This window comes from Balaenoptera acutorostrata, chromosome 18 (assembly GCF_949987535.1).
Source record: "Balaenoptera acutorostrata chromosome 18, mBalAcu1.1, whole genome shotgun sequence".
NCBI lineage: Eukaryota > Metazoa > Chordata > Mammalia > Artiodactyla > Balaenopteridae > Balaenoptera > Balaenoptera acutorostrata.
In genome coordinates, this window is record NC_080081.1 from 62,963,798 (window position 1) to 62,989,037 (window position 25,240).

At 35.4% G+C, this 25,240-nt stretch overlaps 2 protein-coding genes across 5 annotated transcripts in view; one reads left to right on the plus strand and one right to left on the minus strand.

The window, feature by feature from the left end:
• The window catches only part of SETDB2 (SET domain bifurcated histone lysine methyltransferase 2), a 306,643-nt gene that overhangs the window by 274,460 nt on the left and 6,943 nt on the right, over positions 1-25,240 (plus strand). The window lies entirely within an intron of this gene.
• Positions 1-25,240, minus strand: part of KPNA3 (karyopherin subunit alpha 3) — a 175,850-nt gene that overhangs the window by 32,707 nt on the left and 117,903 nt on the right. For all 4 annotated transcript variants that reach the window (XM_028161743.2, XM_007193730.3, XM_007193731.2 and 1 more), the window contains 5 exons: positions 12,369-12,413; positions 1,767-1,856; positions 1,544-1,573; positions 1,405-1,457; positions 1,170-1,265 (listed from right to left, as the gene is read on the minus strand). In XM_028161743.2, the coding sequence (XP_028017544.1) occupies positions 1,170-1,265; positions 1,405-1,457; positions 1,544-1,573; positions 1,767-1,856; positions 12,369-12,410 (311 nt within the window). In that variant the 5' untranslated portion in view covers positions 12,411-12,413. The remainder of the gene's footprint in view (positions 1-1,169; positions 1,266-1,404; positions 1,458-1,543; positions 1,574-1,766; positions 1,857-12,368; positions 12,414-25,240) is intronic.

Consider the following 25,240-nt stretch of genomic DNA (forward strand, 5'->3'; position numbering starts at 1 on the left):
AAAAAATCCCACAAGGACTCAGAGGAAAAGAATATACAAATCAATTTTCACTGCAAAGTAAAGGAGCTGTTACAGTGGAGGATTACTGGACTGAATGTCAATATTATGACATAGTATAACTGTGTTTCATGTTTGGTAATTGCAATCATTGTTGCTTTTGTTGTGGTCATCCATGTACAATGCTTGGTGTCAGTCTATTTATCTCTTGTAAAAATAAAATACAGTGTGTGTGTGTGTGGAAAAAAAAAAAAAGTGATATGATAAAAAAAAAAAAAAAAAGTGTTATGGGCTTTTGGAGGGATGTTGTGGCACATAATCAAAGCAGAAGGAAGTATTTTTAAATAATGAAAACCCTTAGTAGAAACATTTATATACCACCATTTTATCTAGTCACCTGAAAATCTCACAGACAACACTTAGCAAAATATCCCAAGTCTAAACGCCCCTTAAATGCAAAATTAGCCTTTGTTTTAATGTATTTTGGAGTTGAAACTTACATTCTCCCCACTTAACTCAAACTGATGAAGTTTAAGATATAGCACACCGAGATCTCTCTAAACACTAACAGAAATGGGGCCAGTACCTCAAAAGATACCAAGTGGTGTTTTTCCCTTTCTATTTTGGAAAATTATAATCTGCCCTCTTATTTTTAATTTACCACAAATAAAAACCATGATGATAGACAACTAATCATGGTTGGAGTTCTGTTAAAGACTTCTCAGAGTATCAGTAGATCAGCTGGAATACTCCCAGGGTAAGAAAGAGCTACTCAGTTCTGGAAACCATTCATGTTGACTCAAGTCATGAGGTTAATCTATATATAGACTCATAAGCAAAGAGTGACTCAAACACTATTTGGGTTGTTTTAAAATATTACTTAAAAAAAAAACCAACTAACAAATAAAGACTATAAATATTTGAGATAAGTTAGAATAGACAATAAACAGAAGCTAAAATTTTCCTAGAAAATATACACACACTTCATAAACTGAAAAGAGAAGCACTTTAGGTCTACTGAGTATGATCACAGAATAAGAAAATTACATTAAAATACATGACAAATGACAAATGTGATAAATGCAAAACCAAATGGAACCCACTGGTTAAATAATAATCACAAATTTTCAGTTAGCTGAAAAAAGTGAACAGGGAGTCAAATCTATACTTACTTATCATCCCTTTCTAGACATTTCACTAGAATTGGTAAAATCCCAGATTTTATTAGGTCATCAATTGGTGGATTTCTGTCACTGGATAATAGCTTTCTAGAAAAAGAAATACAAGAAATTAACTGCTATAATTTTCAAACTATGAACAGAAATAACAATGTGTCACTTCTAGGCTATGAGCTAAGACACCCTAGGCGTGACACCTAATTCTCTCTCTGGACAAATCAGTACTTACCTTGCAGCCTGGACAGCACTCAACTGGACCACTGGGTTATCACTTGTGGCATTCTGCAACACCAAATGTAAATTTCAGAAATTAAAAAAAAATCAATTTCAAAATACTTCAAAATGAAAATATTAAATTAATAACATACCTGCAATATAGCTTCTAGTGTTACATTTTGCTTCAAAAGAAAAAAAGATAGTTCAGCAAAGAGTTTAACAGCAAAATTACATTTATTGAATAATCTATTTACTAAAGATAAGAGTTAATATACCTTAATTATCATTGTAAAACTGGTCTTACATTGAGAATGAAGTTCTCTGGTTATTATAAAAATTATTTTTAAAACACCTTATAAGAACAAGGTAACTTACTGCTTTAAAATCAGCATCAACATCTGAATCTTCTAAACTTTCTTCTTGGGGAACATTTCTTTTTTTCAGTAAGTGTTCATCTCTTTTGTTCTGAAAGACAACCAATAAATAGCTAAGAAGTCATGAAGGCTGCTGTTAATGAAAAATCCACTAAAATTATTTCAACTTTATCAGGCAACTATGAAACAAACACAAAATCTCTACATAAGGATAATATGAATTAAATGTGTATACTGCAAACCAATGACAGGCCACATTCTGGATTTGATAACAAAATTAACTGGTTTAAAGGCCAGCATTCATACGCACAGACACAAAATTTATTAAGCACCAACTGTTTTGACCAATACTGTGCCTCCTAATCTGTAGTGAAGATTTAAATTTTTAAATTTAAATTATTATTATTATAAAAGTCTAGCAAATATATTTCAACTAGTATGCTAGCTTTCTTCAGCTTACTGCTAATGGTTGCCTGAAGCAATTTATTAAGAAGTCAGCTTAATGAAAAAGAGTTTACTTCTAAAATGTTAAGGTTTGTATGTTTGTTGGGAGTGGGGGGAATGGGAATTCATTAGCATAAATGCTATCTATTTGCTATAATCTCAGATTTAAACTCTTGCTATCTGGCTTTTCTTTTTTGTTTTTTAAATCATCTTAACCTTTCTTTTTCTTTTTTTTTTCTGACTGCACAGCACAGCATGTGGGATCTTAGTTCCCCAATCAGGGATTGGACCTGTGCCCCCTGCAGTGGAAGCGCAGAGTGTTAACCACTGGACCACCAGGGAAGTCCCCTATCTGGCTTTTGTAACAGCAGAATACTTCTACATTTTATGGGATTTCAACTGTTTGTAATGGCAACCTGTGCCATTTTATATAATATACAGATTAAACCAAAATTTCCTCTAAGATTTTAGTTTGTCTACAGGATTAAGTCAAAATAAATTAGATAAAACACTAAATGATATCTAAGATTCTTTTCAATTTAAAATTTCAAGACCTTCTAGTCTTCAAAACAATATTTACAGAAGTGTTTGATTACAATAGAAAGCTATTGATGAGATATTGATATTGAGGTTAAAATTCAGATCAAATAGAAAATTAAAACTAGAAATAGACATCTGAAGCTTACTGGCTTATCTGCATGACATCTACCTGTGTGCTATGTACAAGTAAGCATGTTTAAACAGATGCTTATGTATATGTTAATCCTTAACAGATTACCAACTTCAAATTATATCACAGCATACTTCTTTAGTAACTACTCAAATAATTAATTTTACATTATTTTAAAATTAATGCAACTCACAAATATGAAAATCCATGCATTCACATTTTTTTTTTGCATTCACATTTTATAGTCCCAAGTGGCTCCCCACAAAATACTTATTAATTTATAGAGGAAAAACTTGGCAGATAGCATCTTGACCAAGTGGCAAAGGTTATCATCCAGAGAAAAAGAAGAGGGCTTCCCTGGTGGCGCAGTGGTTAAGAATCTGCCCGCTAATGCAGGGGACACGGGTTCAAGCCCTGGTCCGGGAAGATCCCACATGCCGCGGAGCAACTAAGCCCGTGCGCCACAACTACTGAGCCTGCACTCTAGAGCCCGCGAGCCACAACTGTTAAGCCCGCGTGCTACAACTACTGAAGCCCGTGCGCCTAGAGCCCATGCTCCACAACAAGAGAAGCCACCGCAACGAGAAGCTTGCGCACCGCAACAAAGAGTAGCTCCCGCTCGCCGCAACTAGAGAAAGCCCGCGCGCAGCAACAAAGACCCAATGCAGCCAAAAAATAAATAAATAAATAAATAAAATTTTTTTAAAATGGTGACATTAAAAAAAAAAAAGAGTAAAGGAAGAATCTGTATAACACAGGGAACTCTACTCAATACCCTGTAATGGCCTATATGGGAAAGAATCTAAAAGAGTGGATATATGTATATGTATAGCTGATTCACTTTGCTGTACACCTGAAACTAACACAACATTGTAAATCAACTACAGTCCAATAAAAATTAAAAAGAAAAAAAATTTCAAATACATTAAAAAAAAAAAGAGTAAAGGAAAAATCAACATGGTATGCCTTCTGGTCTGATGTACTAAGAAAACAATATCACCTTGGTGGTACTCCTGACCAAAATAATAACAATAATAGTAGTGGTAGTAGTAGTAATAACAACCACCTGAGAAAAGTCAGACAAACCCAAATCTGCCATTCTATTAAAAAACCAGTCTGTACTCTTCAAATACACTGTCATAAAAGATAAAGACTGAAGAACTACTGGATCGAACGAGACTTAAGAAACATGACAACTAACTGCAATGTCTAATCCTGGACTGGATCTTGGGTTTATAAAGGACATTATTGGGAAAAACTAGCAAACTATGAGTGGGGGCCTAAGGATTGGATAGTAGAAATTTATCTATGTGAACTTGACAAACACACTGTGGTTACGTTGAAAGGTGTATGAACTGATGTATTAACGATGTATTAGGGGTGTAAGGGGGCACCACGCCACTATATATATATGTGTGTGTGTGTATATATATATATATATTTATATATATATATATATATACACACACACACACATACACACACACACACACACACACACACACATATATCAGAGAGAAAGTGAGAATAAGGCAAATATGGGAAAATGCTAAGAATCAAGGAAGCTGGGTGCTGAGTGATGGGTGTACTTTTTTTTTTTTAATTATTTATTTTTGGCTGCATTGGGTCTTTGTTGCTGTGTGCGGGCTTTCTCTAGTTGTGTCGAGCGGAGGCTACTCTTCATTGCAGTGGGTGGGCTTCTCATTGCAGTGGCTTCTCTTGTTGCGGAGCACGGGCTCTAGGTGCACGGGCTTCAGTAGTTGTAGCACACAGGCTCAGTAGCTGTGGCGCACGGGCTTAGTTGCTCCGCGGCATGTGGGATCTTCCCGGACCAGGGCTTGAACCTGTATCCCCTGCACTGGCAGGCAGATTCTTAACCACTGCGCCACCAGGTAAGTCCCTTAAATTCCTATTTTTTTATTCTCTACTTGCAATAAACTTCTCTTGTAAAGTAACACTTCAACTGTATTGCACAGGTTCTGACATGTAGCATCTTCCTATTGTTCATACCTTGGTATTAACTAATTTCCATTAGGATTTCTTGATGCCCAAGGTATTTAGAAGTGCTTACTTTTTTCCCACAATTACAAGGTTTTTGTAACTATCTCATTCACTGATTTCTCATTTAATTGTTTTGTGATCAGAGAACAAAGTCTGAACAACACTGAAATTAGCTGACATTTACTTTATACCAGAGTTTCCAGAACTTTCTCAGTCTATCTGCCTCAGTGTAGGCCAAAGGAAGTACCCCACAGTTTCCTTTGTTAGGTGGTTAGGTCCAAACAACTCAATAGTAATTTGGGGGGAAAAACATAGAAGTTAAAAGAAAATAATTTTATTTCACTCAGACAAAATATGTGATTGAAAAAAACACAGTGCAATCTAATGTTTAAATTGTGAACTATTTCAAGATCTAATGATTCTGTGGTATCTGAAATGTTAAGTGTCACTATGTTTCTCACAAAAATTTAGAATACCCCAAGGTATTCCTCTGATTCACTATGGGGCCCCATGGTACCTCACTGCACAGGGTAGCAACTATGGCTTTATACTATCACAAAACCAATTTTCAAATATGCATGGGGTTTATATGTGTTTATTAGATAATAGTCACATATTAAGCTATTTACCCTTTCTATCTCCTGTTAACTAGTGTGTTTACTGTTGACAAAAGTTCTCCCACAATGATTATGTCTTTGACAAATTTCTGCTTGTAGTTTTGTCAATTTTGGCTTACATATATTTGGGCATACACAAGTTTAGTATTATTATACCATCTTAGTAAGTTGTTTCTTTTATCAAAAATTAAGTAACAACCTTCATATTTGAACTGAAAACATCCTAACACAGTCCATTTTGGGCACCCTAGGGCACGAAAGTCATACTTCACTCTCAGCAAAAAAATACGTACAACCCAAGTTAAGATAATCAGTCTCTGGGCAGGTTTCTGGTGATGTGATTAACCATTAAAGGAGGCGTCACCAAAACCAGTAACTTAAACTGTCCTTTTGCTTGTCACCTAGAGATTTTTACCCTCTTAGAGATTGTACTATAAATTCAGCACCTATAAAAGGTATCTTTTTCTTTTGTCAAGTGGGAGGGGACCTCAGAGGATATGGAAACTGGCTTAGTTTCAACACCTACCTTATCTCCAAACACATACACACAGATTACATCCATTTTAAAGTTCCTTTAGAAATCCATTATTAATCTATTATCCCATGTATGTATTTAATACTTTTTAGATCTTCTGTTTTCTGACATTTGGTTGAACCACATGGAATTGCCACTTTGTAGATCAAAAAGCTTAATTACAGGCAATTTCTTATGACTTGACCTAATATTTTTTGACTTAAATTCTGTTATTAATCTCTATATAAAGTTCTTCTTTTTCATTCCATCTTGAAAAAGTAGTTTGCAATCCCATACCTAAATATATGGAACAAGTCAGCAGTCACTTCTTACATATGTGATGAAGGACAGATAATTATTTACGAGCCACACTTCAAACTTAAGTAAGTAATTAAATTTGTTTTTACCCAGCAATACCCTCATTGTTTTAAATCTTTATCTAGTGCTAGTCCTGTAAAACTTAAATCTTTATTTTACAGATGAATAAATGGGGACACAGAGAACCTGGCTAAACTAAATTATATACCTGGGAAATATCAGTAAAGATTTGAACCCAGAGACTGCAGAGCTGAGACTGTGGTGGCTACAGAGACTGTTTCTTAAAATATATTCTACTGCTTGCTTTTTTTAAGATGTAGTCCAACTCTGGTTGCATCTAAATGCTTCTATAGAGGTAGAAAAAAAATGCTCACAAGATAGATCTTCCCCTCAATATAAACATTTACGAAGTGACACTACTGCTGGGTGGTTACATGAATATTCACCCAGGAGTTTTATATATTATGTTTACATTTTGGGCACTCTGCTCAGTGTGTTATACCTCAACTGAAAATTGGAGGAAAAAAAAAACCAAAAAAACCAACATTACTTGTTCATCAATCAGGTAAAAATCTGACAACCTAACACAAATTATTGTTCCTGCAGAATCACTTAACTGATCTTAACAAATGGCTGCTTTTCTTCTTTTCAAATGGATTCTAATTTACTAATTCAGGGTTTTTTAATTAAAACTTCTATTTAGATAACTGTAAATCTGCATGCAGTTGTAAGAAATATTGCAGAAATCCCTCGTACACTTTGCCCAGGTTTCCCCAACGGTAACACTTTGCAAAACTATAGTAAAACGTCACAACCAGGACACTGACATTGATACAATCCACTGATTTCATTCAGATTTTCTGTCTTACTTGCATTCACTGTATGTGTGTTTATGTGTATTTAGTTCTATACAATTTTATCACCTGTATATGTTCTTGTATCCACCGTTATAGTCAAGATACTGAACAGTTCCAAAACCAGAAAATGCCCTCTCACCTCCCGGCCCCTACCAACCCCCAATAACCACTCATCTGTCCTCCATCTCCAAAATTTTATCATTTCAAAAATATTCTATGAATGGAATCATACAGTATATAATCTTTTTGTGATGGGCTTTTTTTGCCCAGCATAATTCTCTAGAAGTTCATGCAAGCTGCTGCTTCTATCAGTAGTTTGCATGTTTTCCAGAGTGTCTGTACCATTTTACATTCCCACCAGCAATGTATGAGTGATCCAGTTTCTCTGTATCCCCACCAGCATCTGGTATTATCACTATATTTTTATTTTAGCCACTCTGATACAGGCTTTTAGTTTGTCTTAGTCCGTATTTCCCTGATGGCTAATGATGCATTAATCATCAGCAGCAGCAGCATGATTGCTGTTGGTATATCTCCTTTAATGAAATGTCTCTTCATATCTTTTGCCCATTTTCTAATTGGACTGTCTGGGGGTTTTTTTTACTACTGAGCTTTAAGAGTTCATTTCATATGCTAGATACCAGTCCTGTAATGGATATGCGGTTTTCTTCCAGTCTCTAGCTTGTATTTTCATCCTATTCACATGGGCTTTCACAGAGCAAAATTTTTAAATTTGTTAACATCCGATTTTCCTTTTATGGATTATGATTTTGTGGTCAAGTATAAGAACTCTTTGCCTGGTTCTAGATCCTGATGATTTTCCTCCAATTTTTTGTTTCTAAAAGCTTTATGCTTTACTTTTACACCTAGGATCCATTTTGTGTTTTTGTATAAGGTGTGAGATTTAGGTTGAGGTTCTTTTTCTTTTCTTTTTGCCTATGGATGTCCAATTGTTCTAGTACTGTACCATTTGTTTAAAATGCTATCCTTCGTCCATTAAATTAGTTTTGCACCTCTGCCAAAAATTAGTTAGGTGTTTTTGTACGGGTTGATCTCTGGGCTCTATCTCTGTTCCACTGATGTCTATCCTTCTGCCAATACCACACAGTATTCATTACTGTAGCTATTCTATTAGCCTTAATATTGGGTAGAGCAACTGCTCCTATTTTACTCTTTATCAGGATTATTTTAGCTCCTCTAGAGCTTGTGCCTTTCCATGTACGTTTTAGAATAAGCTTGTCTATGTCTACAAAAAAACCTTGGAGAGAGTTTGATAACAACAGATAAATTTGAGAACAGGGATCTTTACTAAGTCAATGACCACAGTATATGCCTCTCCATTTACTTAAGTCTTATTTGATTTCTTTCATCAGCATTTTATAATATTCAGCATACAGATCCTATACATGTTTTCTTAATGTATATCAAGGTATTTTATGTTCTTTGGAGTGCTAATAAATGGCACTGTGCTTTTAATTTTGGTTTCTGCAAGCTCACTGTTAGCACATATAGGTGATTAACTTTTATGTGTGATCTTGTTCTCTGTGACCTTGCCAAACTCACTTATTAGTTCTAGAAACCTTTTTGTAGATTCTTCAGCATTTTTTACATAGATAATCATGTCATCTAGAAATAGGGAGAGTTTTATTTCTTCTGTTCCAAATTATGTCTTTTATTTCTTTTTCTTGACTTACAGCACTGGCTAGAACTTCCAGCACTACAATAAATAAGAGTGGTGAGAATGGACATCCATGTCTTGTTCCCAGATCTTAGGGGGAAAGCATTTAGTCTTTCACCATTAAGTATGATGTTAGCTATGGGTTTTTTTGTAGATGCTGTTTATCAAGTCCAGGTAATCCCCTTCTACATCTAATTTGTTGAGTTTTATCAGGAATGAGGTGTCAAATGCTTTTTCAGCATCAATTGATATGACCATATGACGCTTCCTCTTTAGCTTGTTAATATGGGGGATTTAGGCTATTTTAAAAAGGAGATATTTTACTTAAGTCAGACAACTAAAACAAGTACTGGATCTGATCAGTCCAATGGGCATTTTGGTGGTGTTTTTCTTTATGTAAGAACTCAACCTGCCCCGATCCCAGATCCAATGATAGTAAAGTACTATGGCATATCTGACTGATCAATCACCAAGAGAAGATTATATCAAGTTTAATACAATGTGCCAAAGTTATAAATGCCAGTGACAGGTTTTGGATCAATTTTCAATTTATAAGGCATTATTCACTTAAACATTTACACTGAGAGGCATTATAGCATAATGGTTAAAAGCTCAGCTCTGCCATTTTTCAGCTGTGTGACTTTACACAAGTTATTTAATTCCTATGTAACTCTGTTTACAACATGATATAAAACAGAAATACAGACTTCTGTGTAAATGTTGATGCATAAGGGCCTAATTAAATAAGAAAGCAAGAGATCAAGGAGACAAAAGAAAACAAAAGAGTTCAAACAAAGAGAGTCTGAGGCCAGTAAAGCACTACATATTAATAACTAGATTTCACCCTCAATTTTTATAGATCAGTATCAGTGTTATTCAAAGTATGGTCACTGGCTAAACGTTCTCGAACTATTTGTTGTAGGTTTGCTACAAGATAAGGAACTTGTGCTAGTAATCAACTGTGAAAATGAACACACCATTTAGTCCCATTATTCATTCATTTAGGCAGAAAGACTTTCATGGTAAAGGAAGCAGTGTCTTGTTTAACATTTTGACACAAGCTCCCTGACTTGTCACAGATCAGTGCTTCTGAGCACTGTTCTATATCTAAAGTGTTTTTCTTAAAGCTTCAATAAATGATTTAAATTTAAGTAAAAATTTAAGATATCATAATTCAATTAAATTCTTGAACATGAGCATGTAATGAGTACCAACTACATGTCCAGAATTTGGGCATTTTGGGATGGGCTAGGAGAGAGACCTGGGAGTACTGGGGTTGGGGGGTCGGGGCTGGGTGGGGGAGTGTGGTTACTACCTTCACTTTAGAAGCTTACCATCTAACAGAAGTGTGTAGAGCTCATCCAAGAAACTGGGAACTAGCTCTCTTTCTTGTATTTTCAAGAATCTCAATGTCAGTAATAACAATGCTGTGACCGTCTCCTCAATGGAGCAATAGAGACAGCAAGGCTGAAATCAGAGGCAGACACTCTGACCATAAAGAGTGGAGGAATCTTCTTTTGAAGGGCTCTACACACCTCTGGAGAATTATATCAAAATCAAGTAAGCTTTGAAGTATAGGCTTTGTTTCAGGAAAGGGTCACTTTCTGCTGCTTACTTAGGGAATTCTGAAATGTGAAATAAGGAACTGCTTGAGATTTCTTCAGTTAATTTCATTTTGATCCTCCTACAAGGATTTTTCAGGAATTAATCATAGTAATTGGAAAGGAAATAATGTTATCCAGAAGGAAAAAAAAGAAGAGATAAGAAAGCTGTCTCTAAAGAAACCAAGGTGAGTATTTAAAAAGATGTACTCTGATAAGCAAGAAATTTTAATTCTATAAATTAAATACAGAGGGCAGCACAACTATAAAAGGAACAAATCACCAAATATAAATATAAGTGAATAGCTTAGATTTATAAGCATATCAGAAGGGCAAAAATGCTTAAAACAGGAGAGGATTCTGAGTAATACTAAGACCAATACAAAAGTCTCAGAATTGTATTCCAAGCATGAAAAGTTAAGGGAAAGTGAAGGTTCACATCTGGGGAGAGCTGGTGTAATGTGAAGAGATAACAATAAATGAATAATTACTTAATTCCAATTTTATTCCTATCAGCTCTATTACAGAGAATGATCTTTACATGATGAATGAGAAACCAGATACAAAAGGATACACACCATTCTATTTATATAAAGTTCAAAATATGCAAAATATGTAAAATAATCTATAATGTTAGAAATCAGGATAATGGTTGCCTTTGGGGGAAAGCAGAAACTGTGAAGGGGCCTTGGGATACAGGTAGTGTTTCTTTCTTGATCTAGGAGCTGGTTACACAGATATGTTCACTTTGTGAAAATTCATCAAGCTGTACACTTAAGTTGTGTTGACTTTTCTGTAGGTGTGTTATATGTTAATAAAAAGTTAAAAAGAAAAGAAAAAGAAGCTAAGTCCAAAGTGTTACGACTGGCAAGGAGCTCACCTTACTTTATTAAGCTAAGGCTTAGTTCACTTCTCTGGTCCAAATGACCCAAGGAGCTGAAAAAACTTGCACTGATGTTAATCTGTAAGTATCCATGAAGTTAAGGAGTTGAAAGAACATGGGATTAGCAAGTATTTTTCAAATTTAATAAAAAATGGAGCAGAGGGGGTACAGGAGAATGGATCTCAGGAACTATATACTATACCAAGGAGCATAAGATCGATGCTGAGTAAAAATTAATAACACAAAGTGGGTACGATAATACTTATTGAGTAAATAAATGCACAGGTCCATTTGATTCTAGTGACTCACTGAGAGTGTGTACTCTCAGAATCAAGACCTTCTTTCTTTCTAAAACTGAAAAGTTTCAAGATGATAATTTAATATAGGAGTTTTAGGAGTGAATTAGATCAAGAAAATCTAATCTAAGACAAACACAAAGATTTAGAAGTAAGTTTCAAATCTATTTTTTTTAATGTACATGTATATAGACAGAATTTATTATGTGCACTTTGTTAACTGGTAATTAAAATTTGCTTAAAATAAAATCTGCTTGCATGAAAACACAATCTAATGAAGGTAATTCAAAAATAATGAAAGAAAATAAAATAAATTTTAACAGCAGTTGCATTCAATTGGTAAGATATAAGATTATTCTACTTTATTTTTTTAAAGTGTCTTTAACAAGGACATGGAACTTCTACATGAGGAAGGTGGAGGAATTCTGTCTAGCACACAGCCCACATAGAAAGAGGTTATTAAGAAAAAACAATAGCAACTTCATCAGATGTTGTGAGAATTTCAATGACAGTGGTAAAGTACTTCACACAGTGCTTGGTAACTCAATAAATGGAAGCTTCTATAAATGTATACCATTATAAATTATTTAATGATATATTTTTATGCTGTGTAGTTTTAGGGATGCCCATTAATTTGCCGTAGTATTTTCATTATTCAAGTTATACAAAATTTTAACATCAGAAAAAATCTAATTATTTTTTATTAAACACAAATCACTCTTACCTTTCGCAGTTCAACTGTCACTTCATTTCTGTGTCTTCGCATTGTCTAAAAAGAAAAACAAAAATTTCATAAGTATCTAAATATTGATACCGCTAGTACATAAATTAAGGTCTCTGGCATTTAAGATTTAAATTTGTTTAAGATTCTATTTTTAAAGATTAAGGATTAATCAGTTTTAGACTTTAAATGATGAACTACAGGAGGTTAAAAAGCCAATACTCCTGTCCATTTTACTGGGTATCTGTTGGTTAGTTTTGTGGGGAGTGGGAGGTAGAGCTTGGCTGCCTAGGATCCATCCCCGTTTCCTAACTGCACCCAGGTTTCTATGGGGAATTATATGCTCTCGATAGTGTACAGTCTTGATGGAACCATCTATTAAAGCATCTCACTTTCTCCTAGCAAAAATAGGGCATGAGCTTAAACTCAGCCAGCAGAACTCTCCCCTATAACTCTAAACCTAGAGCAAAATGGAAAGAAAAAAAAAAGCATATTAATTTCCAAAGGAAGCATTTGGACAAGGTAGTGAACCATGCCTATATCCTGAACTTGCTATGTTCCTAGTTACCTGGTGTCCGTAACTCATTCTTTGAACTACCTCATATTCTTCTAATAAATTATGGTTTTGCTCTTAAGTCAGCCAGAGCTGATTTTTGATGCTTGCAACTAATGTATTCTTTTTTTTTTTTAACTTTGGGTTTTTATTTTTATTTTATTTATTTATTTATGGCTGTGTTGGGTCTTCGTCTCTGTGCGAGGGCTTTCTCTAGTTGCGGCAAGTGGGGGCCACTCTTCATCGCGGTGCGCGGGCCTCTCATTATCGCGGCCTCTCTTGCAACTAATGTATTCTATTGCAAACGATTCATGTTTAAAAAAAGTAAATGCCTCACTGTCATGGCTTTAAAATCGCATAAAAATGAAAATAAATTTGGGATAGATATTTTGTATCAAAAGATAAAGAAGTATCCTTCTACAATTTACTAAGAGGCTCTATCAGGAATGTCTTAACAGGAATTAGTGAAATGACTAGCTATCCCTTCTCCCCTTGACATAGTGATATAATGGATTACTTTATTACACATACAAATATGATAAATGGCTACATTTTCAGAATAAAGGCTACATGTCATGGTATATTATTATTTTAGTATACGGCTAGATGCAGTATGCTATTATTTTATTTAATGATTCTTTTGTTATGGTACCTCTGTCAAGTTTTCTTAAACTGCAGTGATAAATTAATCTCTTTGCAGGGAAAAAAATATCCCATGGAACCCAAATTACAAACTTTGTTAAATATATTGAAATATTAACCTAGATATAAACTCGTGCTTAAATATAGATATATATTAAATATAAACAAAACTGCCTAACAAAATTCAAATTAGTTACATTTATTTAATGTGATGGAATGATGCACTGATAAAACTATTATCACTAATAGGGTTCAACAGTACAAAGAAAGAGCCCTGAATCTAATTCTATATTTAATATGTTTCTGCATTTAGGCTTCAACACTATCAATACAGAGAATGCTTTATGTATAAATTAATCATACAGACTGTAATAAATATTGAGCAATCAAATACCAATATTAATGAAGTGTTACTTGATCACTCTGTAAAGAAAGCTGTCTTTATTCACTTGAAGATTAGAATTGCACCAATTGTCAAAATTTGCCTGTATAAACATCTAATCCAATTGTTACTAGAGCTGAGAAGAAAAAGTATTTTCATTGCAATAACTACTACATTTAATTGTTTACAAATTGTTATAAGATAGTACACAATAAAAAGACCCAGGCAGCCTATCCCCTCCAAAATATGGTCAAGTTACTGCTACACTGTAATTTCCATTAAAATACTACTTCAGCCTGGATAGAAGTGATGAGTTAACTTCTGAAGTACTCTAAATTAGGAATCCACACTTCACAGGGGGTTAGTTAGCATGTGAAGTGCCAAATCAGAGGTTAGCTCCCAATTAGTAAGTGTTTCGAATATCAACATCTGAATTTAGACATGTGTTTGTTAATTAGCATAAGAGATGTTGGAAATAATTTTATATTGCTGAACTGGAATTGTTCAAGATATATGGATTAACTAGAAATACTGTACAAGTGTCTTGATTCTTACCTGTTTGAGGTTTAAGAATCTGACAAGCCCTGCAATCTGTCTTCAGAGAAGTTTCTGAGTCTAAGCTTCCTTTTGATCCTGTGTCCCACCCCATCTTGGAGGATTCTGTCCGTTAATCCTAGTCAGATCTTTCTGGTATCTGCTTAGAGTTGAAGTTTTATTACAAGGTAGTAGAGTCTAAAAGAGCTAAACCCATAAAACAAGCTATATGACTTTTTGTGACTGCTTGCTAATACATGTTTGTATGGGTAGCAAATTCTGTCTAAGGCTTGTTTTATTATTTTATTATAATATAACTCACTGGGAATTCCCTGGCGGTCCAGTGGTTAGGACTCAGCACTTTCACTACCAAGGGCCTAGGTTCAATCCCTGGTTGGGGAATTAAGATCCCACAAGCCACGCAGAGCGGCCAAAAAGAAAGAAAAAAAAAAAGAAAAAAGAAAAAAAATAACGTAACTCACTGATAGTAAAATTTCTAAGGAAAACCACCTATTGCCCTCACCTACCTATATAGTTAAAGGCCTCCTATTCATCCAAAAGAACCTATGAGTGTAAATGGCCAAATGGCTTAGGTCAGTTAGCAACAGGTACTAACTACCATCTATGATACAAGTACCTTTGAGTTAGTCATCATTCATTCTCCTCTCTGTTTAAGTTACAGAAAAAGGCTTCTTCTTAGGGCCTCTCCTCCCTTACATTCTTCCCAAGTGATCTCATCTACTCTTATGTCTTCAATTACTGTTTGAAGACCACTCCCAAACATCTATCTTTACTCAGCTCTCTCGCCTGGGCTTCAAATCTGTAAGTATAATATTCACTCATTTGACAAAAATTTACTAAATTCAACCAAAATGCTCCAGGGCAATATGCCTGCAACTAGGAGGCAAGTATAGCAATTACAGTCTAGTACCGTGGTGAGCAAACTGCAGCCTATGGGCCAATTCTGGCAAGTTGTCTATTTTTGCAGGGCCCCACAGGAATAGTTCGTATATTTTTAAGTGGTTACATTATAAATGATATTAAGTGTCTACATTAACTTAATTTTTGTCTCTTGGCCCACAAAGCCTACAATATTTACTCTCTCTCCTTTTAAGAAAAAGTTTGCCAGCAGCTGTTCTAGGGAAAAAGATGGTAATAATAAGCAGTAACACGAGTCTGTTAAATGTTAAGATAGGAAAGTAAATAATAAAGTTCTATATCAGGAGACATGATCAGAGGGTCAGGAAAAGGCTTGCTGAAGAATTAAAATATGTGTGCACGTATGTATGCTTAGGATTAGAGGACAGATCATTGTAAGGCCTCAAACTCAGCTGCTTATAAATATCACACCTGCTCCCCCATCTTCCCCTCCCAAAAAAAACACCCCCTACGATTCCCTGAATATTCCCAATATTAGGAAACAGTGCAACCATCCAAACAGTTGCAAGAACCCACATCCTGGGAGATAATCCATGTCTACTCACTCTCTCATTCTCTGACATCTAATGGAGTCACCAAAATAGGATTCAAACCTTCTAGCTTTATTGCCACTATCCTAGACTAAGCCAACATCATGTCACATGTCACCCGGATCACTACTAGTCTCCTAACTAGGAGACTAGTAGTCTGAATCAGTTTTCCACAATGCAGCCAGAGCATTCTTTTTTTTAATGCAAACCTGTGTTGCCATTCTCCTGAATAAAACCTCTCGATGGGACTTCCCTGGCGGTCTAGTGATTAAGACTCTGTGCTTCCAATGCAGGGAGCGCAGGTTCAATCCCTGGTAGGGGAAATAAGATCCCACATGCCACACGGCCAAAAAAAAAAGTTACCAGGACAGCCAAATCAAAACCCCATGGATAAAATCTACAAGATTGGGTGACAAGGTAACCCCACGAATTCTCAAATACAAGAAGGATCTGGTTAAATCACCAACTATAGGACTCACATGGTCTCAGCATATCTGCAGAAGGAAACAGAAGAGCAGAAGTTACTGGGTAACTGAAGGACTTGAGGGGAGCAGAACCCCAAATCATGAATCGCTAGAGTTTAGAAGGCAATTTGAGAATATCTGCAAATGGAAGGGATCTTCTGCACATGCTAACATTGTAAAATATGACGAGAGTAGACTCAAAAACAAGGGGCTGAAGTCCCCCTACCTGGAAAAAGCCCTATAACTGAAAAGAAATTTCCAGGAAAAGAATTCCAAGTGATCTGGGCTTCCCTGGTGGCGCAGGGGTTAAGAATCTGCCTGCCAATGCAGGCGACATGGGTTCGAGCCCTGGTCCTGGAAGATCCCACATGCCACAGAGCAAGTAAGCCCATGCGCCACAACTACTGAGCCTGCGCTGTAGCACCCACGAGCCACAACTACTGAAGTCCGTGAGCCTAGAGCCCGTGCTCCGCAACAAGAGAAGCTGCCGCAAAGAAAAGCCTGCTCACTGCAGCAAAGAGTAGCCCCCGCTCTCAGCAACTAGAGAAAACCCGCGTGCAGCAGCGAAGACCCAATGCAGCCAAAAATTAAATAAATGAAAAAATAAATAAATTTATAAACAAACAAACAAAAAAAGAATTCCAAGTGATCAAGACATGCGCAATTGGGGCAAAGTAAAGAGAGGATCCAGATAAAAGTGGGTTAGTGAAACAAGAGCCAGATCTCAGAAAATAGGAAGATAAATAAATATATATATATATATATTTTTATTTAATCACTTAAAAAAAAAACAACAGAAGAAGGGGGTCTAGAGTGGTAAAGCTAGAAAAGCTATCCTGACCCACCACTCACTCCAAAGAGTTCAGGAAAACCTATTATAAAGTGTACAATATAAAAGGATTGGGGTCAAATTCTATGCCATAAGACACAAGGAGCAGAATGATGCATTAAAAGACTACCAAAAAGCTGTACCAACAAAACATGTAAAAATTATATCCTAGAGAATGATAGAAGATGTGAAAGAACATTATAATCAGAATTAGAAAAACTCAGTAATGAGGTACTAGAAATCAGGAAAGAATTTGAAATAAAATAAAAAAATATTTCAGAAAGGAAACCTAACCAAGAACAATCACATAACACAACAGGTAATGCTTAAGAGATACAGAATGTGCAAAGAACTAAAATTTTAATCAAAAAGAAATGAAGGTGAAAATTATTAGAATTAAAGTGACAATAAAGATAATAATTAAAGGGAAAAATATCCTGAAACTAAAAGACTTGAAATAAAATACTGAAAAAGCACACACTGTACCTGGGAAATCAACCCAGAAAAACCAATACCATGATATATTAGAAAGACTAATGGATTTCAAAAAAAAAGAAAAAGAAAAAAAGAAAGAAAAGAGAAGAGAAAAGACAAGACAGATGCCTTTGGACGTCAGATATATATACACACACACATATGGTAGATCTGATAAGTGAGTTCAACAAGGTCACAGGATACAAGATAAAAATATAAAAATCAATTTGCATGTCTATAGACTAGCAATGAACACATGGGCATCAAAATTAAAAATACAGAGAACGTTCTAATTTCATTCTTTTATATGTAGCTGTCCAGTTTTCCCAGCACCACTTTTTTTTTTTTATTAATTTGGTTGCACCAGGTCTTATTTATTTATTTATTTTTATATTTATTTTTGGCTGTGTCGGGTCTTCGTTTCTGTGCGAGGGCTTTCTCCAGTTGCGGCAAGCGGGGGCCACTCATCATCGCGGTGCGCGGGCCCCTTCACTATCGCGGCCTCTCCTGTTGCGGAGCACAGGCTCTAGACGCGCAGGCTCAGTAGCTGTGGCTCACGGGCCCAGTTGCTCCGCGGCATGTGGGATCCTCCCAGACCAGGGCTCGAACCCGTGTCCCCTGCATTAGCAGGCAGATTCTCAACCACTGCGCCACGAGGGAAGCCCAGCACCACTTTTTTAAAAAAATATTTATTTATTTATTTTGGCTGTGCTGAGTCTTAGTTGCAGCACACAGCATCTTTGTTGCGGCGTGCAGAATCTTTAGTTGTGGCATGCGGACTTCTTAGTTGCGGCATGCAGACTCTTAGTTGCGGCATGCATGCGGGATCTAGTTTCCCGACCAGGGATCAAACCCGGGCCCCCTGCATTGGGAGAGCGGAGACTTACCCACTGGACCACCAGGGAAGTCCTAGCACCACTTATTGAAGAGACTGTCTTTACTCCATTGTATATTTTTGCCTCCTTTGTCAAAGATTAATTGGCCATAGGTGTGTGGGTTCATTTCTGGGCTTTCTATCCTGTTCATTGATCTATATTTCTGTTTGTGCCAGTACTGTACCGTTTTGATTACTTTAGCTTTGTAGTATAGTCTGAAGGCAGGGAGTCTGATTCCTCCAGCAATATACTAGCAATGAACACATGGGCATCAAAATTAAAAATACAAACAATATCATTAATAATCTCTCAAAAAAATAAATACTTAGGTACGAACCTAACAATACATGTACAGGATACAGATGTTGAAAATGATACAACACTGATGAAGGAATTCAAGAATCTAAAAAAAAATGGAGAGACACACTGTGTTCATGGATTGGTAGACTCAACTTGATGTCAATTTTCCTCACAATGATATATAGACTTAGCATAATTGCTTTCAAATCCCAGTAATACTAAAATTTATACAGAAAGCCAAAGTAATTAGAATAGCTAAAACAATTTTGAGAAAAAAAAAAAAGTGGGAGGAATCAGTCTATCTAACTCCAAGATTTATTATATAGCTACAGTAATAAACACTTGTGTGATATTGGTGAAGAAATATATACACTGATCAATGGAATAGAATAGAGAACACAAAACAGACCTACACAAGTATGCTCAGCTGACTTTTGACAAAGGTATGAAAGCAGTTCAATGGAGGAAAGTTAGACTCTTCAACAAATGATGCTGTTCAGGTAGATATTGATAGACAAATATATGAACCTCAACTTAAGACTCATACCTTACACAAAAAATAACACAAAATGAATCACGTTTAAATGTAAAACTATAAACTAATTTTTTAGAAGAAAATTAAGAAAGAAACTTTAGGATCTAGAACTAGGCAAAGAATTCTTAGACTTGACCCTAAAAGCATGATCCACAAAAGGAATAACTGGTAAACTGGACCTCATCAAAATGTTAACATTTTGCTCTGAGAAAGCTTCCATGTGGAGAGGATGAAAAAACAAGCTAGAGACAGAAAAAAAATATCTGCAAACCACATATATATGATAAAGGACTGGTATCTGGAATATACAGAGAACTCTTACTCAAACTTAAAATACACAATCAATTAAATTAGAAAACAGGCCAAAGAAATGAAGAGACATTTCATCAGAGGACATACAGATGGCAAATAAGTATATGAAAAGATGTTCAATATTATTAGCTATTAGGGAAATGCAAATTAAAACCAAAATGAGTTATTACTACACACCTATCAAAACAGCTAAATTAAATAACTGAGACAACACAAATGCTGGGGAAGATGTGGAGAAACTCCTACATTGCTGGTGGGAATGTAAAACAATACCTGGAAAATCATTTCTTAAAAAACTAAACATGCAAATACATTGGACTTAGCAACTACTGAACATTTATTCCAGAAAAATGAAAACTTATGTTCACAGAAACCTGTACCCAAATGTTTATAGAAGCTTTATTCATAATAACCCAAACCTGGAACCCAGACATTCTTCGCAGTTTAAAGAAACTGTGGTACATCCATACCACAGAATGCTATCCAACAATAAAAAGGAATAAACTATTGATACAAGTGACAGCTTGAATGAATCTCCAGGGAATTATGCTAAGAGAAAAAAAGCCAATTCCGAAAGGTTATATACCATATGATTCCATTTATATAACATTCTTGGAATAACAAAATTATAGAAATGAAGAAGAGATTAGTGGTTGCCAGGGGCTGAGGAGGGGGCAGGATGGGAGGAAGTGAGCATGGCTACAAAATGGCAACATGAGAGATACCTGTGGTGATGGATATGTTTTATATCTTGACTGTATGAATATCAATATTTTACTACAATGCTGCAAGATGTTACCATTGGGGGAACTGAGTAAAGGGTCTCTCTGTATTATGTTTTACAATTGCATGTGACTCTACAATTATCTCAAGATAAAGGTCAATTTTTAGAAACTTTTAAAGGGAACTCCCTGGCAGTCCAGTGGTTTAGGACTCAGTGCTTTCACTGCCGAGGGCATGGTTCAGTCCCTGGTCCCACAAGCTGCGCAGCACAGCCACAAAAATAAATAAATAAACAAGCAAACCTTTTTATAAAAAAACCTTTCTAAAAAAAGGATCGGCCTTTCTCACCTTCTGAGATGGCCCACACTCTGTCTGGGGAGTGTGTTTCTCTCTAAATAAATCCACTTCTTACCTAAAAAAAAAAAAAAAAAAAAAAAAAGGATCTATTTTACATCAGATGCTGAGGAGGAGGCAAAGAAGAGGTCACTACCAATTTCCAAAATGCACAAAATAGGGAAGCAGTAGATAATAACTAAAAGAGAAGGGACTAAATAAAGCTAACTAACCACCATAACAAAAATATAAACCTTCTAAAATACCAAAAAACATACTGAAAGGGTTTCCCTGGTGGCAGAGTGGTTTAGAATCCACCTGCCAATGCAGGGGACACGGGTTCAAGCCCTGGCCTGGGAAGATCCCACATGCCACAGAGCAACTAAGCCCGTGTGCCACAACTACTGAGCCTGTGCTCTAGAGCCCACAAGCCACAACTACTGAGCCCACGTGCCACAAGTACGGAAGCCCACACACCTAGAGCCCATGCTCCGCAACAAGAGAAGCCACCAAAATGAGAAGGCCATGTGCTGCAATGAAGAGTAGCCCCCGCTTGCCACAACTAGAGAAAGCCCGCGTGGAGAAACAAAGACCCAAAGCAGCCAAAAATAAATTAAAAAAAAAAAAAAAGACCCAAAGGCTTCTCTAAAAAAAAAAAAAAAATACTGAAAGAAATACATAAAATAGATTGCATAGAACTATTTTACACATAAATATATGGGAATAGGGAGGAAATAAGGTAGAGAGCGCAAGGAAACTAGGTTACATTTGACTTTAGAACCGTATGAAAATGAATTATATATATGTATGACAAAATTAAACTTTAAGAAAAAGCAATCCATAAAAATTAAAAAAAATTTATGAACCTAAATGTGCATCCAGTTGGTAGCATAGTCATACTATCCTATGCAACTTTTCAACACAGTAATTTGTATATCCCCAGTCAACCCTAAAAACAAGAGAAGCCTGCATTTGTATAATTGACACTTTATTAAAATTTTGCCCTTTTAAAAACACAGGCCCTATAGAACATATTGTTTACATATAATTTCATGTGGTTTTAGAGCCATCAGAAAGCCTCTGACAACTCCAGGTTAAGACTCTCTATAACAAAAATAAAATAATTTCAGAAAAGGACAGGAAGGAACTTTTTGGGGTGATGGAAGTATTCTAAAACTGGATTTTGGTGATGCCTGCACAACTGAAAAATTTACTAAAAATCAAACTTTATACTAACAATGAGCAAATTATACTATATATAAACTATACCTAAATAAGCCTGTTTTTAAAATTCTCTACAATACAGATATTTATATACTTGTTCCTTGGGCTACCCAGTCTGTTTTTCTAAATACACTAATTGAAGCAAATGTAAAAATTTTACTTGGGGAGAAGGAGGTAGAAGACTATATAAGGATATAAAATTGGCCTGTCGAGTGGTGATACAGTTAGAAAACAATAGCTCTGGGACAATAAAAACTAAATTTGCCAACAACTGGTTCATTCATGTTTCAAGGTATTTATGACAAAGCTGACTTCTGAAAAGCAATGGAAGCCCCAGGGCAGTGAAATGATAGTCTTCAATGTGCTGAAGGAACATTAACTTCAAACTCAGAATTCTTATAAAGAAGGAATTGTAGAATTTAAATACCACCACTTTACAACAGTTAACATATTAATGTATCTAGGCAATGTTCATCAATGGTTGCTAATATCACAAAAAGAAAGAACCCAACATTATATACCACCTAATAAAAATTATGTTACCCATGAAAGTGAAAAGCCAACCCATGGAATGAGAAAAGATTTGCAAATCATATATCTGATAAGGGACTTGTATCTAGACGACATAAATGGACCCTTACCATTCAATAATAAAACAATACAATTTTAAAACGAACAAAGGATCTGAATAGACAGTTCTCCAAAGAAGATAAACAAATGGTCAATAAGCACATGAAAAGATGTTCAACATAATTAGCAATCAGAGAAACAGAAATCAAAATCACGAGACATCCATTAAAATGGATAAAATAAAGAAGACAGCTAAGTACTGGTGAGAATGTGGAGAAACTGGAACTCTCATACACTGCTGGTGGGATTGCAAAATGGTGTAGCTACTGAAAAACAGTCTGGGTGTTCCTCAAAAGGTTAAACATTGAGTCACCACATGATTTAGCAACTCTACTCCTAGTATATACCCAAGAAATATGAAAACATATGCCTGCACAAAAACTTGTACATGAATGTTCATAGCAACTCTATCCACAATAGCCAAAAAGTGGAAATAAATGTCCATCAACTGATGAATAGATACATATAATGTGGTATATCCATACAATGGAAAATCATTCGGCAATAGAAAGGAATGAAGTACTAACGTATACTAATAACATGCAAGAACCTTGAAAACATTATGCTAAATGAAAGAAATCAGTCACAAAAGGCTACATATTATATGATTCCATTTATATAAATGTCCTGAATAGACAAATCTATAGAGATAGAAAGTAGATTAAGGAATTCCCTGGCAGTCCAGTGGTTAGGGCTCCACGCTTCCACTGCAGGGGGCACAGGTTTGATCCCTGATTCCACATGCCTAGCTGCACGGGAAGGAAGGGAGGGAGGAAGGAAGGGAGGAAGATTAGTTGGGGGGGGAGGAGGGAATGGGGAATGACTCCTAAAGGACATAACATTTCTTTTTGTGGTAATGAAAATATTCTAAAATTGGATATGGTGATGGTTGCACAACTCATATTTAGTATGAATATGCTAAAAATAAGCATATTGAGCAGATATGAATATGTATGTGAATTATATCTCAAAATGTTTGGTTTTTTTATAGTATATAATACCACATACAAATCAGTCTTGGGGAAGGGAGGGAATGAGGAAAGAAGGAAGGAAGGGAGGGAGGGAGGAAGGAAGGAAAGAAAGAAAAAGAAGGAAGGAAAGAAGGAAGGAAGGGTACAAAGGCTTTACGTTTAACAACCAATTTACAGGAAATAAAAAGAACAGGACATACTAAACATCACGAGGTTGCAATCAGCAAAATTCAGGATAAACAACCCCATTTCTCTAACAACAACAAGCAACAAGGCAAAAGGGGAAGGGGGAGTGGCTTGGGAAATGAAGCAGGAACCTATATATTGACAGAGATTTAAGAGACATATCAACCAACCACAATACATAGACCTTATCTGGATACTGATCCAAACAAACTATAATGTGATTTATACATACATTAGCACGTGTGCGTGTGTGTTATATATAAAAGACAGCTGGGGAAATCTGAACACTGGGTATTTAATACTAAGTTACTACTATTAATTATGTTTAGCTGTAATTTTAAAAATTACTGCCTTTTAAAGATATAAAGTATATACATATTAAAGTAGAAAATAAATTCACCAATATAAGATATCCTTCAAATAAACCCAAACATACATGGACACTTGATATGATAGAGATGGCATTGCAGACCACTGGGAAAAAGACAGGCCATTCAATAAATGGTCCTGAGCCAAATAATTATCCATGTGGGGGAAAAAAAGAAACCAGATACCTACTATACCACCATACAGAAAAGTCAACTCCAGATGGTTTGAAAATTTATAAAAGCAACAGTGAGTTTTTAAAGAAAAATATCTTTACGATTCCTAAGTGGAGAAAGATTTCTTAAGCAGAATACAAAACTGCTAAAACCAGAAGAATAACTTCATTAAAATTTAGAATTTCTGTTCTTTGAAAATGCCACACAGAAAGTGAAAAAAGAAACCAAACCGGAAGAATACTTGAAGCATGAACAATAATTAATAAATACTCGGAATATACAAAGTACTCATACATCACTGGAAAAAGACAGAAGAAAGACAAGAAAAGGCATTTCAAAGAAGATAAAACAATAACAGCCAACATGAAAAGGTGGTCAACCTCATTACTCAAGAAGATACAAATTAAGACCACAGTGAGACACCATTTTGCACTCAAGATTGCCAAAACATTAGTAGGTATAACATCACCGAGTGTTCATGAAGATGTAGAGCAACTGGTGAGATGTCAGTTGGTACAACCATTTTGTGGAGAAAATTTGGCAAAATATGGTAAAGATGAAAGATACCCAAGTACACAACAATTCTACTCCAAGGTATAAATCCTACAGAAACTCTTACATATACTCATCATGAGATATATATAAGTGGTTTCTGGCATCATTGGTTTGTAATGCCAAAAAATTTTGAAAACAACTCAAATGTTCATTAAAAAGAAAACATGAATTGTGAGACAATAATTACTCAGCAATGAGGAAGAATGAACTACAGCTACACAAATGAATCCAGAAATGTTAAAAAATTTTTTATCTTTTCCTGTTATAAATACAGTATGAATATTTCATATAAAAAAACAAGCAAGCAAAATTAAATGCTATGTTATTTCAGGATACAGACAT